Source organism: Nuphar pumila, chromosome 6 (genome assembly GCF_984573655.1).
Source record: "Nuphar pumila chromosome 6, dmNupPumi1.hap1.1, whole genome shotgun sequence".
Taxonomy (NCBI): Eukaryota; Viridiplantae; Streptophyta; class Magnoliopsida; order Nymphaeales; family Nymphaeaceae; genus Nuphar; species Nuphar pumila.
In genome coordinates this window covers 31014986-31036363 of record NC_143254.1, presented here as the reverse complement: position 1 = coordinate 31036363, position 21378 = coordinate 31014986, and the positions used below count along the sequence as shown (strand labels likewise).

Here is a 21378-nt window from a genome sequence, read left to right as displayed (position 1 = left end):
TATTTGAGTGTGAACATGCACAAGTTACTTTGCAAGAAGAACTTAATCCCAAATAGAGCATTCACATAACAGAGGAAATAGCTAAAGACATTACCTGATGAGGAATGAACCATCGAGATCCAAAATAATGTTGAAGGAGAAGAATGACAGCTTGAAGTCCCACGAATATTATCAAACATAAACACCAATTCCAGTTGGTAGCAATCTGCATGAAATTGTTTGGGCAACCAAAAACATATAATGGAATGGCCAATCGTGTGAAGGTAATTCCCAGTATGTAATAAGGGTGTAGAGGTTTTCGTGTATCCCTTATGACATTTGTAACTATTTGAGGAATCCAAAATGAATACAAAACTAACAAAATTGGTCGCATGAAATTATGCATCTCATACATCACCACAATGCCTCCCAAGAGAATGCCATCTGCAAAGAAATAGTCCATTGTCAGTTATGACCAAATAATATTAAATAGAATACAATCCAATGAGGAAAAAAAATGGTAACCAATGTTTTTGGGACAACTTTCATGATAACTCATAGTACAGTCAAGATAAATGGACGGAAACATAGATAGACGAGGATGCAGCTGAACTCTGTTGAGACTAGGAGTCTAGCACAGTTTTTTAAGTACTTATGTACATGGTTCTTTATTTTCACATTGTGGCACAGACGTCTATCAAATTTTCCTTGTACTCTCTCTACAACACAAACACACTCAGAGGGACAAGGATGCCTGGAGTCTTATCTCTTGTTATATTTTTTGGGCTGAATGGTAGCAATGGTAGTAGTTATTTCATATTTTTGAGATTGACACCAATAGTTACTTTCTAAGTGCAGTAAAAAGTTTTTTTTTTCTAGTTATCAAAAGGAAGAGCATGTATGGCTCTTACCATCAAGAGTCTTGGATTATGCTAAAGGAGCTTATGACATCCAGTGACTGTACAAAAGCTGAAGAAGTTTTATATCTCATTAGAAACATTACATCCACTATAGCTGGTCTCATCTGGTCCTCTTTATTAGTTACTATCGCATGTTTGTGAGTGACAAAATCACAGAGCAGCAAACATGTCACAGAGCAGCAAACATGGCAAGAAAATTCAAAAGGACAACATTAACACGTGGGAGAAAAAGCTTCACCAAGTTGAGGCCTCTTAGAAGTACAAGCCATGGATCTTTGAGAACCACTTCATATTATGTTTCTGGAACCTATTAAAAAAGCACAAACTGTACCTCTTTTCTATTTGAATGTTTTCAAATCCAAAGATATTAGCACATTGCAGATATTCCATGCTGAGTAGAGAAAGGACAGGAATAGGAAACTTCTGCTCTAGTATCAAATAGCCACCATTTCAATCATTTGATCATATTCTAGTTGAGGGGCTTCTGTTTAAAACAGGTGCAACTCTGCAGAACCATCAAATACGAACATTTTTGTCTATTATTTATCTGCATGTTACTGGACAACTTTTTCCCTTTTCATATAGGATGCTTGTTAGGTCAATGTGCTTTTCTCTGAGTGTTCAAGGCTCTTTATTTTGGGTGTATAATACCTGGGCCTCCAGCAGGGCAGATGCTTAATTTTTCAGAATAAAATGACTTTCCAAGAAGTTTTGTTTTAGAAAATAACGTGATGCCAGGATATTCAAACTAACTTTAGATTACTCAGTGAGACCACCAGATTTCAAATTTCCTCCCTGTTACTCAATGTTACACACAATTTGTAATTTAAATTCTGAGTCAGCTCAAATAATGAGGTTAAGAAAATTAACTGGTGCTAGGAAGGGGAAAAAGTCCTGGAGTAATAAAAAGACAGTAACAATGATAATGAGAAACTGAATGGCACCTAGTACAACAGGTATACATAAGTTACAGAACAGGAAAAACTAATGACTTCATTTTGTTATACCAGGCACTCTAAGAATTGAAGAAGAAATTAATCACTAGCACATGTACTTACAGAAACGGCTATATAGAGTTGATAAATCACGCCTCATTGTTTCCCATCCCTCACTTGAGTTCATAGATCTACTTGCTTTCCAAATTGCAAGAAAATACCTCATCTCAAAAATTGCAAAGACCACAAATTTAAAAAATGCAGCCGTGGCAAATGCATTAAAAAGAGATTCTGCATGTCAAAAAATTTAGGGTGTTACTATATGCAATCTTAAAGATGGTTAATGAATTTGGATATGATAGATTCATGAAATATAAATTTTAAAATTGAATATAATGGCAATGTAATTTAGCAATCAAGAGGAAGGATGGCATGACTACAGATCAGTATCCCCATTAGCATGTCTGAGCAAATAAAACAATGTGCAGCAAGAGTTATCATGTGAAATTTCTTTATTTGAAAAGCAAGTGAACTGAACACCATTCATGCTTTACAAGGGAGATAAATTCCAAAAAGCAGTTGCAAATTTATTTTCCTCATGATAACAGATATATAATTTCAGGAATAGTTTTATCATATAGGGTTTTATGTTGCAGCACTACAACAATAAGATAGACCTAGCTGGATCAGATAAAGATGGTTATGGCGCCACCTAGAGAATCAAAATGAAAGTGCATCGTCTTATTTTACAGTATTATTCACTGGATTCATAGATTGTTCATTAATCGTGAACTTTCTGTCTCTGAAGTCAATGCTATTTTATTTACTTACTAATATGCTCATATGATGACCTTTCTATTTTTGAGAGAGAAACAGGAAAATTTTGTTTTAGCTCAGACACGAAATACATAAATAAGACAGTAAGAATGAGTATGATGAAAAGGAATTATCTGAGATATTTTACATTATCCAACAAACTAGATTTGTGCAAAGGGCCGAACCAGGGTAAATCCTTATTTGGCTACTTTGCTGGTACACATACACTTACCTCAACTTCAATCAGTTTCTGAATGAATGAAACATTCAAAAGACATATCATCGAGCATGTGGTTGTTTTCTTCCATAGCACCCACTATGTTGAAAATAACCGGCATTTCCATATGAATCTCCAAAGCTTTTTCCTTCTAAAACTCATTGGCCTCGGAATGAGATATCTAGCATTGGAAAACTCCCCAGCACACCATTCAACATAGGCAAGACTGATTTAATAAATTTTGAAAAGAGACAAAAAAATATGTGGAGGATTCCTCTACCTTAAGACAAAGTATGTGCCTGATAGGTCCAAAGTATCTTTTCATCCTTATATTGATCTGGGTGTTCATTTTATCCAATGAGACTAGCCAAGAGAAGGTCTTGTAGCCATAGTTGGCAAACTCATGACTCGGAGTCGGGTAATATGTGGAGGATTCCTCTGCCTTAAGACAAAGTATGTGTAAAACCCGAGATTTTTCCTTAATAATTAAAATGAATAAATGATGAATTGTTGTTGTATTCATGACTATAATCGTGAATTCTTGATTTTCTTGATATTCTTGATTTTCTTGAAATTCTTGATTTTCTTGATATTCTTGATTTTCTTGATTTTCTTGATTTCGATTAATTGATATTCTTGATTTTATTGATTTCGATTAATTGATTTTCTTGATATTCTTGATTAATTATGAACCTTTGTCTCAAGTTATGAAGGTTATTTCAAGAATAATTGAAAAAGCTAAAATATGTGGACTAAACAAGAAAGTAAATGATTTGTATATTTTTAGATTATGGATTTTGGATTTGGATCTAATCTTATTGGATTGGACCCATAGCGTCGAACGCTCTAAACAACATCATTATTGTTTTGACAGAATTTTTTGTCGATCAATGACTCATCTATTAAATCGGAGTTGATCGTGACGTTCCTCATTTCGAGGGCATCAAAATCGACTATCTACATGCCCAAATTAGTGTTGAATTGACTGTTTTATCATCGACCGAAATTCGTGCATAATTATAAGTCAAAAATTAACGTTTTTTGACATCGACTAAATTTTTTTGTCAATCCGTATGCGTATGGTTAAATCTAAGACCACCACGATAATCTACGTTTCAAGGGCTATCAAATCAATTGTTTAAATGTTCAATTCTGATGAGTCTTTGGGTCTGTAGACCTTCCGAAAGGTTATCATATCACTAGAGCCCAAGCCAAGGTAAAAAGTCCCTACTTTTCTTTTATAGCTTAAGTAATTTCAAAATTTAATTAATTAAGTCTCATAATTTATTTTTTTATTTTATTAATAAAAAATTAATAAATATTAACTTCTTATATTAGAGATGAGACTCTTGTCTAAGTCCATCTATAAATAGAGACCCTTATGAGGAGGATTAACAAGGTTAGTTCTCTTTTTCTCTCTTTTCTTCCCTGCGCCCCTTAGAGCATTTCCTTCTCTTTCTTAGATTCAAGAAAGACCTCCACGTGATTCCAGAGGATGTATTAGATCCTTCTCAAGCTAGTAGAAGGTGCAGATCATCCGGATTGTGCAAAAAGACCTGTCGAAATCTTCGAAAAAACGTTTTTCCAACACGAGGTAGGTGATTTGTGCTTTTCTTGAAAGAACGGAATTCTTGGCATGAATTCCAACGATTTTTCATGAGTTTAGACCATGATCAAACCCTCCTAACCGTGGGTTTGAACCAGATCTAAAGATCCATGAAAAAAGAACGATTTCCCCAAAAGAAAACCCTCTTGAAAATTGGGTTTTTCATAAAAACCCGGTTTCTCAGAAAAGAAATCTGTAAATTTTATAAATACTTATGTTATGTTATGATTTTCTTGCAAGTAATGATTTGTATTGGTAAAATAGGTTGTTGTAGACATTCTGCAAAATTTTGGTGAATTTTTATGGTAGAAATTTTGGGATATTGTGATTTTAGCAATATCGGGTTTTTCAGAAAATAAATCGGTAAATATTGAAAAGATGGTGATATCATAGCTGGATTTATGCAATATTCAATGATAGTTGATTGATTATATTAAAGTAGATATTCTGTAATTTTTGTAGATTTTTCTGAGTTTTTATTTCATGCATATTCCATGATTTAGTTAATTTATTGTGTATTTTACCGAATTGATTTACGAGAAAATAAAGCATGCGCGAGACGGGCATATTTTTCTGGCCAAACAGTTGAGGAAAAGTGTGATTTGTCTCAGTTAAAATATATCAGACTTAGTTTTATATTTTATTCTGGGTTTTATTAAATTTATGCAAGAAAAATCACAGGTGTACGGATTCGGGTGACCCGGTTTGGTCCAACCCGAATGCATAGACCCGGAATTACAGCTTTCCGGCCAGACATCCGACCAATAAAATATTTGTATCTCCCTCGTTCGGAGGAGTTTTGACGAACAGTTTGTTGCGTTGGAAAGCTAACAAAATTTTGCATCTACCGTGAAATGTTGGGCTCTGTTCACGGGCTGAGCACGAACTTGTGACAGTCGGAACAAAATGTCATGTCTGGAGTAAAACGTTCATAACTCCCTCATACGGAAAAATTTTCACGAACGGTTTGCGGCTACGAAAAGTTAACAAAATTTCTTACATACTGTGAAAATATCAACTTTGTTCACCGACTGTAAATTTTTTTGTTAGCTTTGTAACAGTCGGACAGAGTTGAGGATTTCGCTAATCGAGATCGATCCTTGGACCGAGGGTCGACCTTTGCACAGTTTGCATATATGTCGTACAAATTTCTTCATATTGAATAGCATGCAGCATGTGAATGAGTATGCAGGTTTGATTTTATGCATAAGTTTTTATGTCTAGCTTAAGATATGAGTTGCCAATGAGATGTTTATGCACGAGGCCTAAAAAAGCCTACACATAAAGATAAAGGATCGAAGGGTCCAAAGAATGCAAGTTTATGGTTTAATTTCAAATGTTGTGTTGGCTGCATATATGCTCATGTTATAATGATAAAGATGATGATATTGATGTTTCAACGATATGGATGCTCAAATGCATGTTCTTTATTGCATTGGCCATGTACATGCATATGTGCTAACTAAAGCATGAATGTGAATAAAACTTTCATTTTCGCATATGCTCAAATTTATGTTAAAAGCAGGATTGAATAAATATTTCAATGTTTTATAAGAATGCATCAATTGCCCGTAAAGTGGCCCAAGGTTTTGATGTTGCATGAAAAATATGAATATAATCAAGTAAGCATGTGGCATTAAAATCAAGATACTTGTTAGGAGAGTGGCACGGCAAGTATGTTTCGAGCACAGAAGGTTGCTCCTCCCCTCCCATGATTTTATGGAGAAACCTCTGCACTAGACTGCAGCGTAGAGGACAAGGTACTTATGAGGAAATTTGATGCATCGGATTGAAAGCTGTTGGGAATCTCTCTCGTATTATCGTCCCTCGCCCCGTCTTGGTGAAAGGGCCCGGACAGACCAAAGCCACCCTTTATGTAAAATACTACCTAAGCCATGGTCCTGATCTAGGAGTCAAGCCTATGTCGTATCAACAGGGCTAAGAAGTGATAACTTAAGATGTATGTGCATTAGTTAAGCATTTCATGCATCATTTAAGAAAGAGAATGTAATTAAAGACAAGAATATATGCATGCATCGAAGGGTTTCTGCATATGGTAAGTCATGCATATTAACTGTTCATGCATTTTACTTCTCGAATGTATGAATTGATGCTCGCTTGTTTAATTTGGTAGATTGAATATGCATGACTAGTTATGTAATTATTTCAGTAAATTTTAAATGTTAAACTATGAAACTGTTGTTCAAATTCCTGCTTTGTATTTCTGTCTTACGAGAGAGGTGGGAGGGCGCGGCAGGGGCCGTGCGCCGCCTGCCGACGTCCTGGCGAGGTGACAGAGAGGGAGATGGGAGGGGGAGGAGGAGAAGGTGGAGTGGCGTACCTGGGAGGCGGTGGCCGGCGTCGGCGCGGGGCGCAGTAACGGCAGCGGTGGCAAGCGCAGAGAAGGAGGAGGCGGCACAGGGGGGAAAAAGGGTTGTGTGCCTTCCCCCGCCCCCCTACAGTGCTTTTAAAAGCCTCAGGGGGGGCGACGAATGGGGAAACTCCGATGGGTTTCCCTAAGTCTTCCGAAAACGAAGGTGGAAGGGGGCGGCGCTCGGGAAGAGGATTTGAAATCCTCTTCCTAAGTCGGGTTATTAAAACCCTAATGAAGAGGGGCCCGGGTCGGGTCCGAACCCGACCCGGCCCGGGTCCAAAAAAAAATTTTTTTTTTTTTAAAATGGGTTTTACATCCTACCCCTCTTAAAAGAATTTCGTTCGCGAAATATCATTAAAAGATTATCTGCAACAATCTGGTTCTTAGTTAATCGTTGTTAATGAGAATACACTATATGTGAGTGACCTGAAACACGTATGCTATTAAAGTAATCATGATAGCACATAATAAATTCCTGAGAAAGGTTCGAAGCCAACAATTCGATTGAACAAAATGTGAGTGATTTTGTTAATAATTTATGTTTTCGCAAGAGTTTATACGGAGCCACATCAAGGGTTTGGCAGAAGACTGTAAGAATTTTATTCATCACCTTCTACTAGATTCGATACGAATGAAGAGACACAAGATATTGCTCTAGTTTGTTTACGCTCCTTGAACGGGGTTTTTTGTACTATATCATAATCAGGTTGTCGTTCGTTACCCTTACTATTTCTAAGAGACTCTTAGTCCGGAATAGCCTTAATTAATGCCCATATTTCAAGGCCTTACATGACCACTTGTCCTATCTTCGCTTAAGTTATCATTCGTAGAATGGCCCTAACTTTCATAGAAGACAAAAACACATCCTTGTATCAAGATCTAGATTCAGCAAGGATCCGATTCTCTAATCTAAAACCAGTATATAATCATGCTACAATAGAAAGCCAAATTTAAAGATTCATAATTGGCTATATCAAATGCTCTCAGAAGAGCATCAAAACACACCATAATTCTCTACGAAATCAAAATCTACAAGTTCCACGCTGGATCACCTGGTCTGGGAAATGTATGACCTCACAAGGAATTACCACCCTAGAAGGTTTACCTGGTCTTGGACAATATACTTCCTCACAGGAATTCGCCATCTTTGCGGCTACCCGATCTTGGACAGTGTACTTCCTCACAGAGATTCACCACTCTAGTCGGATTACCTGATCTTGATCATACATACCCTTCACAGAGAATCCTTTGCGGACAAGGTCCTCAACAGGTACCCAAAATCAGTGATGCATGCATCAAAACCAACGACCGCTCTCAAGGTCGATAGCCACCAATAATGGGCACCAGTATATATATCCTCAATGAGCATCATATTACTTCATATGGCACATACATCAAAAATAACACCTTTCACCAATAAGGTTCGATGAATCATAGTTCATTATTGAACTTAAGCATATATCACATACTTTCAAAATTTCAGATCACATGCATTTCAATCATATCATACAAAAACATATTATCCTATGCATTATATCATTGCCACCAGGAGCATTTCATTATCCAAATCTAACATCAAAGTATGAGTTCTATACAATGTGATCATGTATATAACAAGGATCCACTAAACCTCAAGTACGTAACTTCTACGCAGTTCGAGTTATGCACACAGAATTCAAATTCAATATGCATCTAAGACATCCAAATCATGGCACCATCATATGCATATATATTTTTACCTCAAAGCACATCGCATTCGACCATATCAGTGTGAAACACACGCACAGATCTACAAGACATTTTAGTCCAATATGATATCCAACAATCATGCTATACAGGTATGATATATTCTCACAAACAATCATAATGCAACTCCCTGCAACACCGCTACGTAGGCGTGATGTATCATAAAAACTAAGCGTTTGTAGTCGTGAGGTGTCATTCCTCTAAATAGTCTAACTAATGATTTGTAGGCGTATAAGTCAACCACCTAAAAGTTAATCATTTGTAGGCGTAATAAGTCAACTACCCAAAAACTAATCAGTTGTAGGCATGGCATGTCATTTACCTGCATAAGCATCATAATCATAAGGATCTAGGTTGGATAAAATTCATACGTAATTTCATTGATAAACTTTTACTTGACAGGATCCGTACTGGAAAATAAAGTCTTACCCAAACTTATTAAAGTGTTTATTTGCTAATTCTTTACCTAACCTGTCATGACGAAAATAAACATGGTTCCCTACTTTCATTGCTACTAGTGAGGCAGCTTGGGTTGTTGTTGCTGACTTTCCTTCGCGGTTCGCTTCTTCAGATCTGCTTCCTTCTTGCGACAAACTCTGGCGAAATGCCCCATCTTTCCGCAATAGAAACAACCTCCAGTGTCTCGAGGGCATAGTTGTCCAGGATGACCATAATTACACTTCGAGCATTTACGACTAGACGATCGATGTAGCTTGATTCCTTTGCCTTGCTTTTGTTTCTTAGGTGGGGATCTCTGCATTGCATCATTGGCAAGTCGGCATTTGTTAACTTCCTTACTACCAACTGACTTATTGTTCTGAATATCTTTAACTTGCTTCTGTTGCTCCAAGCCTTGTGTGGTCAGATGCCACCTATCGTACTTTCGCTTATGGCAGCATTCTTTCCCTGAATGGTGTAATGAAATGGTGGTCTTCAACAAATGCACAAATAACTCACAAACAAGTGTCTATTGGAGACACTACAAGCATGACCCTTGAAAGGGTATAAAGGGAAGAACACTTGAAAAATAAATAATACTTTATTCATGAACAAAATGCTTAAGAAGCATAGATATTTACATTGAAGGGGTTCACCCCTATATATACAAAAAAATGGGAGAGAGAGGAGAGCTCATTTTGAGCTCTCCAAAAAGAGACGTTGGATTCCAACGTCTCTTAATATAGCTGTTGGACTACAGTCCAACAACATTTATTATTATAGCTGTTGGACTATAGTCCAACAGCATTTATTATAGTTGTTGGACTACAGTCCAACAGCTACTTGCACAGTCAAGTTCCAACAGGAACTTGACTGGATCAAAATATCTAGTTTCTATTGAACTAGATGCTAAAAAAGAAAATAAAAAAATAGAAAAAGAAAATAATAAAAGAAAATATAATAATATTAAATAATATATATATATATTGCAATTTACATTTTAACACTCCCCTTCAAACTTACGGTACAATGAGCGAAAGTTTGTCTAAGAGGAAGTGAAATCTGGGAGCAGCGAGAGGCTTGGTGAAGAAGTCTGCTAATTGATATTCTGATGTAAAATATGGCATATCAATGGTTCCATGTAAGTATTCCTCTCTGACATAGTGACAGTCCATCTCAATGTGTTTAGTGCGCTCATGGAATGTCTGGTTGCTTGCAATGTAGATCGCACTTTTGTTGTCACAGCACATCTTTGAAGCTTGCGTTGCTTTAGCTCCCATATCCGCTAGCAATCGTCTGAGCCAAACAACCTCCATAGTGGTGGTTGTCATGGCTCTGTATTCAGCTTCGGTGGAGGAAAGAGAGACTTTCTGCTGCTTCTTGCACCTCCACGAAATTAAGGTTTCACCTAGGAACACACAAAAACCAGTAGTTGAGTGTCTATTATTGGGATCACCTCCCCAGTCAGCATCAGTATATGCAATTAAATTTAATGAAGATGAAGCAGACAAGAAGAGTTCTCGTGAAAGAGAGGATTTTAAGTATCTAATAATACGCAAAATCGCTCTCATGTGCACGGAGGTGGGAGCATGCTGAAACTGACTGACTGTATGAACCGCATGAGTTATATCTGGCCTAGTAATGGAAAGATAAGAAAGAGCTCCAACAAGTTGTCTATAAGGAGTAGGATCATCAAGAAGTTCTCCATCATCAATTTTCATTTTAACATTGACAACTTCAGGAGTGTCTACTTTCTTATCATCTGTAATTCCAGACCTGGAAACGATATCAAGAGCAAATTTAGATTGAGATATCAAATACCCCCGAGGGGAATAAGCAACTTCAATGCCTAAAAAATATCTTAATAAACCTAAGTCAGTCATTTCAAAGTGAGTTTTAAGAAGAGATTTGATATTCGCAACTCCCTGTTTGTCGCCTCCGGTGATGATCATATCGTCCACATAGAGAAGAAGAATAATGATGCCTGCATCAAATTTCTTAACAAACAAAGCAGTGTCAGTTAAACAAGGTTGAAAACCAATATCAAGCATAACATGACTAAATCGGTCATACCAGGCTTTTGGAGCATGTTTAAGACCATAAAGAGCTTTTTCTAGACGAAGAGCTTTACCCTTAGGGATACTAATACCAGGTGGGGCTTCTATGTATACTTCTTCAACGAGATTCCCATTCAGGAAAGCATTTTTGACATCTAATTGAAAGATAGGCCATGTTCTAATGGAGGCCAAGGCTATTAAAGTTCTAACAGTGGTCATACGGGCCACAGGAGCAAATGTTTCTTCATAATCGATGCCATACTCTTGGGCATATCCTTTTGCTACTAAACGGGCCTTATATCTTTCCAGGGTCCCATCACTTTTGGTTTTGACTTTGTATACCCACCTACAACCTATAGGTTTCTTACCCGGAGGAATATCTTGTATCGTCCAAGTATTGGCCTTTTCTAGTGCATCCAATTCTATTTTCATGGCTTCTATCCATTCTATATGATTTTTTGCTTGAGAATAGGATGATGGTTCAACATATGATTGTATTAATGTAATGGCGGCCTTATACATGGGTGAAAAAGATTCATAAGACACAAATTTTTCTGGAGGTTTAGATATTCTAGACGTTCTTCTAGGTGAGACTTCAGAGTATTTTTGTAATGCACATGGAAGATTTTGCTCTCTACGTCTTGAATATTATAGACTAACATCCCTATGGATTTGCTCTTCATTATCATCATTTTCAACAACAATAGGACTTTGATCATTGTCAAGGTCACATCCAACATCACATTCATTGGATTTTGAAGTTGGATCAATTAAAAACGAGTATTCTGTGACATCCTTGGATTTTTCAAATTCAAAGAAGCTTTCTTTTTCCAAAAAAGATACATTTCTTGACACATATAATTTGTCATTTTGAAAATCGAAACACCTGTAGCCTTTTTTATTATCAGCATATCCTAAAAAGGCACATGAAATTGCACGAGGAGAGAGTTTATCATTTCTGTTGGTGAAAACAAAACATTTGCATCCAAAGACTCTTAATCTAGAATAATCTGGAGTTAAATTAACAAGCTTTTCTATTGGAGTTGTATTCTTTAATGAGGAAGATAGCATCCTATTAATGAGGTAGGTGGCAGTTAGGACCGCTTCAACCCAAAAACTTTTTGGAACTTGATTTGCAATTAGCAATGTCCTAGTAGTTTCCATAATGTGCCGATGTTTGCGTTCGGCTAGGCCATTCTGTTGTGGAATGTGTGGACATGATCTTTGATGTGTAATACCATGTAAATTGAGATAGTCTTTGAATTCGTTGGACATAAATTCTCCCCCTGAATCAGTGCGAAAAACAGAAATATCATTTTGAAACTTATTTTTAACCATTTTATGAAATATTTGGAAGTTAGCAAAGACATCAGATTTATGTTTAAGAAAATAAATCCAAGTATGTCTAGAAAAGTCATCAACAAAAATGACATAATATGTATAACCACCTTTGGAAATAACTGGTGCGGGGCCCCAAACATCCGAATGTATTAACTCAAGTGGTCGTGAGGAAACAAAAGTTCTACTAAGAAATGGTAACCTTTTCATTTTGCCAAGAATGCAGTCTTTACAAGAAAAATTTTCAGAATTACAAAATTTTTCCAAACTTGGAAAATATTGAATTTTAGACATATGAGGATGGCCAAGCCTTTTGTGCCATAAATCCAATTCTAATTTCTGAATATTATAACAAAATGCATTCTTGGGTAATTCCAAAAAGTCCATGTAATAAAGTCCTCCTTCTCTATGGCCTTCCCCAATCAGCTTCCCTGACTGGCGATCCTGTACCCAACAACCATGAGAAGAGAAGGAGATATTACATCCATAATCAGATATTTGCGATACAGATAAGAGATTCAAATTAAGTTTAGGGATATATCTAACTTCTGGGATAAAAAATTTTTTAGATTTTTGAAGATTTTCAAAACATCCTATTCCTTTTACTTCGAGAGATGTGCCATCGGCTGTAAAAACCTTTGACACACTTGAGTCATTTTTAAGACATTCGGATAGACTATTAACATTTGGGGTCATATGAAAAGAAGCACCAGAATCTAAAAGCCAAGGAAAGTTACCTGGACCGGAGAAAGATGCAACTGCCGCTCCAGTTGAGGCTTCGGTTGAGGAGGATACCCCTTTGAGAAGAGGTTGAAGGATTTCCATCAGTTGAGCCATAGACACGGGTGCATCTTGATCTTTTGACTCAGATTCAACAGATGCAACTCTTTTTTCTTTTCTTTTTAACTTTGGACATTGAGGCCTATAGTGCCCCGGTTCATGACAATGATGACAAATAACTTTTCTTTTATCAAAGTCGTTGTTTTACCTTCCAAAATGAGGCGGCTTGTAAGTACGAGTATGATTCCCCGGTCTAGATACAGCTAAGACGGAGTCATCAACTTTTGGAGGACTTTTTCTAAGTCTATTTTCCTCCATAGTGAGCTCTTCTATAGTATCAACAATAGAAGGAATTTTTCCACGATGTAAAAGGGCCGATTTGGTGGATTCAAACTCCGGCCTTAGACCATTCACAAATTGATAGAAATGTTTCATATCGAGTTGCTTTTGGCGAAGCTCGATGTCTTCGGCACAATGCCATTTGGGCTCAAGAAGAGCCAACTCTTCCCAAAGTTCGGACAACTCATTATAATATTCTCGAATAGTTTTATTTTTTTGAGTCATTGTCCGAACTTTATCTTGTAAATTGCATACATGTGCAATATCTTTAAGGGAATACATGTTTTTGAGGTATTCCCAAGCCTTATCGGCATGCTCAAACTTAGCTAGACTAGAGCATTTTTTAATGTCTATGCTATTGATGAGCCATGACATAATTTTTGCATGCCCTATCCTCCATTCTTTCCATTTCTTTTCATAAGTGGCTAACGCCTTACTCTTCTCTTCTTCCGTTAAAGGAACCTATTTATCAACCTCTTTCTTGGTAAGAGATAGTTTAGGTTCCAAATCGGAACCATCCACTATACCCCATAAACCTTTTCCCCAAATGTGGTGCTTCATAATCGAAGCCCACATTACATAGTTAGTATCATTTAGCTTCATAGGAATGATGGTGATCTTATCATTGTCATCCATCTTTTACAAGGGTAAGAGAGGAATAAATAGAAGGAGAGAGAGAGAAAAATAAAAAGAAAAGAAAAAGAGTAGACAAAGGAATAAGAGAGGATACAAAACCAAATTTTTTTGTAGCACAAGTTCGCCTTTCTTCAAACAAATCTTCTTGAGCCAAGAACAAGGTGATGAAACACCTTTTGTAAATGTAGCACGGAAATCGAGGCGGAAGCACTTCAAGATCTAAGGATTTCGTAGCTTTGATACCATGTAATGAAATGGTGGTCTTCAACAAATGCACAAATAACTCACAAACAAGTGTCTATTGGAGACACTACAAGCATGACCCTTGAAAGGGTATAAAGGGAAGAACACTTGAAAAATAAATAATACTTTATTCATGAACAAAATGCTTAAGAAGCATAGATATTTACATTGAAGGGGTTCACCCCTATATATACAAAAAAATGGGAAAGAGAGGAGAGCTCATTTTGAGCTCTCCAAAAAGAGACGTTGGATTCCAACGTCTCTTAATATAGTTGTTGGACTACAGTCCAACAACATTTATTATTATAGCTGTTGGACTATAGTCCAACAGCATTTATTATAGCTGTTGGACTACAGTCCAACAGCTACTTGCACAGTCAAGTTCCTGTTGGAACTTGACTGGATCAAAATATCTAGTTTCTATTGAACTAGATGCTAAAAAAGAAAATAGAAAAATAGAAAAAGAAAATAATAAAAGAAAATATAATAATATTAAATAATATATATATATATATTGCAATTTACATTTTAACAAATGGTCCACCTTACCACAGAAAGAGCAAACAATAGAATTTCGGGAGTACAATAGATTCGGAAGAACTTGATGGTTATCCATCTGTTTATCGCACTGACCCTGAAAGGTGTTCTCGCAAGCCACACTATGACTCAGGTTCTGGACCATAGATTGGAGATGAATAACGGCTCCGGTCAAAACATTTATTGCCTCACTCATCTCACTATACGACATCTAAATCGAAGCAAAATATTTTAATCAAATTAAGTACAAAACAACAAAATCAATAGTACTTACCGTGCGATGCAGATGTCGGATGGTCAAGAATCACTATTTTCCCTGTCGGTCTGATACCAAGTTGTAACGTCCCAAAAATCCAGGACTTGTAACTTTTAGAATAGTTTAGAAAGCTTTGAAATCATACAATAATCAAAGTTTAAATAATACTTCAGCGGAAAATGATATTTTTAAAACCACAAGTCAATGGACCTTGAGCGCATTACAGCGTAAACTTTCCTTTGTCAAATCCCGCACAACCATTGAAATCAAATGGTTTAGACACGGAGTTTCAATAATTGAGAATTCGTTTGTTGAAACCAAGAAGAAGCTTACTAAAACAGTTTTATTAACTCACGGTTTAATAAAAGAAAATTTTTGAAACACACTTTATACCAAATTTACCAACATGTCCTCAGGAGCGAAACGTCAGGGAAAGAGCTCTATCTTGACCTCATCACGCTATCGTGCCATCGCAGACTGTATTACCTATCCATTACCTGCCCATAAAATGGGTCAGTTTCGCTAAAACTGGTAGGTGCACAGACATGACAATATTGAACATAATTAAGCAGAATAATTTAATATGTCAAGTAGACAGGCAATTATATAGCAATTTAATTTCAACAGATTCACAGAGCAACTATCACGAGCATAATGCTAAAAATTATTACAAGCATTTTACTGGCACAAGTAAGCCAACTATTACAAACAAAGCACTGCACAAGAAAGTTAACTAGCAAAATACAATGCTTCATCAACCACACACACAATTCCATAAGTATTGAACATGTACCCTATAACTTTCATATGTGCATAACTGAACACATTGTGTGATCGGATTTAAATTATGTTTCGATATTAACTGGCCAAGCGGGTACGGACAAGGCACGACTCTAGAAACAGCCTAGACTGATCCGGGGGTTTATTATGCTATGTATTTTATGATAACCCGGATAGCTGACTGAGTCTGCACCTAAGGGGACGGTCGGTGACCAAGAGAGAAATCCCCAAAGCAGCATAAACAATGGATGCATCCCAAACATGGAGAGCTACCACCTAGGATAATTATGGTAGTCTCATTCCCTTAACTTCGATGACTGGGGAAGCCGAGTCTTTTGCTCGTAACTGCCATTAATGGCCTGTCTATCGAAGTTTTGTATCTTCCTGTCCTCTCTCCTGACAGGAGTCAGCGATTCGAATGAGTACATCAGGGGTAGTTAACTGAAGACCCATTCTACATACTCTGGTCTTTCGACCAACTCGAGTATCTTGCCGGTGAAGGCGAAAACATCACTTATTTAGGTGATCACAACATTTTGTTATTTGCACTCATCGAGGTTGCCACAACTTACTCATCCAATCATCGCAACGTAAGAAGACGTACTTGTCAAAAAGTACGGTCGTACTTGTCAAAACTACGACTACGATGAAAGGGAAATGGTTCCACAAAAGAAACCCCAACAGATATTATCTGCAAAAGAATTAATACAACACAGTCTGGCAAGATAAGTCTTGAATTCACTTCAACAACATTTTTCATATTTCATGATGCAAGGTCATCTCGGATCTCTCGTCCGATCAACAAAGTACTTAACATGTTGTGCATGTCTAAAAGTACGCTATACTGAACCAGGGAGGTGTGTGGGCTTCTCAAAAGGAACACCCAACACACAACTTCATAACAATCCAAAGAATAAAGGAGTGCTCATTTGACACGATTCATCCTTAAAAGCCATAATGCCACATTAAGTCATTCACGCAAGGCACAACACTATCAAACTCGCATCCAAAATTTATCTTAGTATCGACATGTGACACTAGATTGATAAATAAAGAATGGGTCCTTCAATAGAACCCCACTCATTCATATGCTCATGCCCCTGATCGGGGTTATTCGAATTGGGTCGCAACTCGAATCGGGGTTATAAAATATTTCTCCCAAGTGTGCGGACTTGGGAGGACTCAAATGCAACTTCGAAATACTGCGAGGATTAAAACTTAACTTTGCAAAAGTTGTGCCATTTGAAGAGCACTGGGTTCGCAGGAGGAAACCCTCTTTTAAAAGAACTATAGCGCACAAGTGTAACTTCTAGTGTTTTGAAAACAAGTGATAACAGGATTGGCACAAGACTACATTTATGTAAGTACATATTTACCATGAGTGTGAGCATATGCAGGTTATAACATGTCAACAATCAACTCTCGACTTGTGATGCCGCACATCGAGGGAAAAGCACATAAGTAATACGTGAGGTACCAAAACCATACATTGACCACTTAGACAGGCAAACACATAAGGTCATAAGTAATACATGAGACACGAAATCGTACCTCTCTCAAAGGAAATATGCAGGCAGAAATGTATACAAGCAAACAAGGGCATATGTATTGCACGAAGTACGAAACCACACCTCTAACTCATAAGCAATTATGCAAAATAATGATCGGAGAATGAAATTGTACCTCGACCCATGAGCATACAAACATGATAATACGCAATGCAGACAAGAATAATACGCCATGCAAAAGCAATATAAATCTAAGTACAACTAGCATGGACATCTTAATTATTTCAACTTAATTACGTTCATTAATTGCCCTTTGTGCGACTTTACCCTACCTCGGGATGTCGTGCAGCTGTGTGCGTCTACGAGTGTAGATAATACGAGGGTCGGGCCGTGGAGCACGAATGGGACCTGTTGCGTAAATATGCAAGAGTGTTAAATATTCAATTTTGCTAATATAATTAATGGTGCGACTGAGGCATTGGTAGAATTAGGCGACAGGGAACCTCGGCCCCTTCCTGACCGAACAACACTTGGCAGGGGCCTCGGCCCCTACCCGACAACAACTGACAAGGAGTAAAACCAGAGTTACCAGTCGAGGAAGCGGGAGCGGGAAGCGATACGGGAAGCGGGAGGCGAGGCACTTTCAAAAATTTAGGAAGCGGGGAAGCGTGGGACCACTTAGAAGAAAATTCCGAACCGTCTCGGAAACGACCTAGGAAGTGAACCGGAAGCGACCTAGGAAGCGAACCGGAAGCGAGGGGGAAGCGAAAAAAATGGAAAAAATGGGGAAGCGAGGGGGAAGCGTGGGGGAAGCGTGGGGGAAACGTGGGGGAAGCGTGGGGGAAACGTGGGGGAAGCGCGCTTCCCATTTATGGGAAGCGCGTTTCCCATAAAAGGGGGACGCGCTTCCCATAAAAGGGAAGCGCGCTTCCCAAAAAAGGGGGACGCTTCCCCTCACGCTTCGGAAGCGCGACGTTTCGCGCTTCCGAAGCGCGCTTCGGGGAAGCGCGCTTCCCCTTTTGCCTAGGCGCTTCCGGTAACTCTGAGTAAAACCCTGATTGTTGATGACAGACAGCGAGGCGGCAGGGGACGAGCCCCTGCCGACAGCAGTGAAGCGACAGGGGGAATAACCCCTGCCATCGGCAGCGAATCGACAGGGGGGGACCGCCCCTGACGATAGCAACGAAGCGGCAGGGGGAATAGCCCCTGCCATCGACAGCGAATCGACAGAGGGGACAGCCCCTGCCGATAGCAACGAAGCGGCAGGGGTCGCGCCGCTGCCGACGACAGCGAATCGGCAGGGGTTGAGCCCCTACCGACGGTGACGGATCGGCAGAGGTCAAGCCCCTGCCGACGGCAGCGGATCGGCAGGGGTCGAGCCTCTGCCGACGGCGGATCGGCAGGGGTCGAGCCCCTGCCGACAGCAGCGGATCGGCAGGGGTCGAGCCCCTGCCGACACCGGCGAATCGGCAAGGGTCGAGCCCCTTGTCGTCAGCACAGAAGCGGCAGGGGTCACGCCCCTGCCGACATCACCGAGGTGGCAGGGGGCTAGCCCTTGACAAAGAGAGAGGAATCGGGGCGGCAGGAGCCATCAGCCTCCTGTCGACCCCTACGCAGGTCATGGCAGAGGGGAAAGTGACAGGGGGACAACCGACCTCCTGTCGGTCGCCCGATCTCCCACAAGGAAGAGAAAGGGGGTCCGCAGGGGCCATTGGCCCCTGTCGGCACTCCGGTGCACCCCAAAAGAGAGAAGGGGACGATAGGGGCCCTGTAGGCCCCCTGTTGGGTCTCCAGTGGGCAAGGAGGGAGGTGGGAGGGCGCGGCAGGGGTCGTGCGCCGCCTGCCGGCGTCCTGGCGAGGTGACAGAGAGGGAGATGGGAGGGGGAGGAGGAGAAGGTGGAGTGGCGTACCTGGGAGGCGGTGGCCGGTGTCGGCGCGGGGCGCAGTAACGACAGCGGTGGCGAGCGCAGAGAAGGAGGAGGCGGCACAGAGGGGAAAAAGGGATGTGTGCCTTCCCCCGCCCCCCTGCAGTGCTTTTAAAAGCCTTAGGGGGGGCGACGAATGGGGAAACTCCGATGGGTTTCCCTAAGTCTTCCAAAAACGAAGGTGGAAGGGGGCGGCGCTCGGGAAGAGGATTTGAAATCCTCTTCCTAAGTCGGGTTATTAAAACCCTAATGAAGAGGGGCTCGGGTCGGGTCCGGACCCGACCCGGCCCGGGTCCAAATTTTTTTTTTTTTTAAAGCGGGTTTTACAATCTCACTCTATTGAGACATGCGTTGTCTGACCCTATATGGTTTAATATTCTTTAGGCAATGAGGAATAACTTATATGCAAAGGCGGGAGGTTATGATGAAAACTGAGCTTATCTTTCCTTTACATTCACAAGATTTTTGAACTCTTATTTATTATTTGATTATTGTGTCAATGGACTAAAGTAATTAATTTCTTTGAATGATTGTGGACATTGATATAGCTTATGCAAGTTGAAATCTATTTCTTTTGAATCCCCACAATTGTATGGTTATGCATGAATAAGAGAAGTAGCGCGCCAACTTTTAGACCTGATAAATTTTTCGTTGTATTTGTTAAAGTATTTTAAAAGGGTTTTTAAAAAAAAATTATCGTTTTTCGGGTTATAAAAATTGAGGTGTTACAGTATGTGTCTAATGGGTCCAAACTCCAAAGTATCTTTTCATCCTTATATTGATCGGAGTGTTCATTTTATCTAATGAGACTAACCAAGCGAAGGTCTTGTAGCCATAGTTGGCAAACTCATGACTCGGAGTCTGGTCACCCAACCCTTGACTCGCGAATCAACGGGTTGACTCGGTAACTCGGACAAGTTAAGACTGCATTTTCTAGTATTAAGATATGAAAAAAATCAAAATTCATATTGTATAATCACTAAATTTAGCACGACATCAAAGACTAAGCTATATAAATATTCAACTATACATAATTGTTAATATTTATGATTTAAAACATATAATTCTTTATAACAAGTATTCTTTTATGGGAATTATGCATTAAAATCGCAAAATGCATGAAAAAAACACATAAGAGGCATATGGATCGGCAGTCCTGAATCGGTGACCCAATTGGGGTCCGATCCGGGTCAACTCGGGCGATTCCCGAGTCAACTCGCCGGGTTTGCGAACTATCTTGTAGCATGATAGTGTAAATACCAAACATTTGCATTTGGTGAATGCACCAAAAGTATTCAGTTGGAGTACCATTTTTGACAAAGAGAAGTTTCCTGACCAGTTTATTATTGTGCAATATGTTAACGGATAATTTCTAGATATAGGACCGCATAATACATGTCTATGAAGCACATTGTTAGCTCCTCAATACCATACTTTTGTTGATCTTACCAGTTCAAGGAGAGATTGTTAATAGTATTGTTTTTTTTTTCATTAATTTCCCTTGACATTTATATTCCTTTTTTCTGTTTATTCTTCCTTCTGTCCTCTCTATTCCTCTCAATTTCCTCTTATGTCATCCACCACAGTAACAGAAATCCAAAAACAGGCAAGCTAGGATAGCCCCACAATTTGATTGGAACCCAAGAAACCTTATCTAATATAGTCAGTATCTAACAAAAACTCAACTGAGGTGCCATACAAAGTTATATTCCCGCAAAAAGGTAGAAGGTTTCATAGGAGGAACAAACTAATATGCTACAACCAATTACAAGCAATATCAAAACAAGCCATCATAGATAAGTTAATGAGATAACCACTAATAGCATAACTAGCTAACACCGGCAAAACCTGGGTGATAATGCATGAAATGCATATCATTTTATCATACATTCATGCATTTATATGTGGTTTTATGGCATAAGTATCCATGTTTATAATGTTTTAGGTG

General features: G+C 38.9%; 1 protein-coding gene across 4 annotated transcripts in view; it reads right to left on the bottom strand.

The window, feature by feature from the left end:
- LOC149834549 (transmembrane E3 ubiquitin-protein ligase FLY1-like) overlaps positions 1-21378 on the bottom strand; it is a 119460-nt gene that overhangs the window by 12087 nt on the left and 85995 nt on the right. For 3 of the 4 annotated variants that reach the window (XM_090011475.1, XM_090011474.1, XM_090011476.1), the window contains exons 11-12: positions 1958-2125; positions 95-423 (exon numbers count right to left, since the gene is read on the bottom strand). In XM_090011475.1, the coding sequence (XP_089867601.1) occupies positions 95-423; positions 1958-2125 (497 nt within the window). The remainder of the gene's footprint in view (positions 1-94; positions 424-1957; positions 2126-21378) is intronic. The other variant, XM_090011477.1, reaches the window with a different exon arrangement.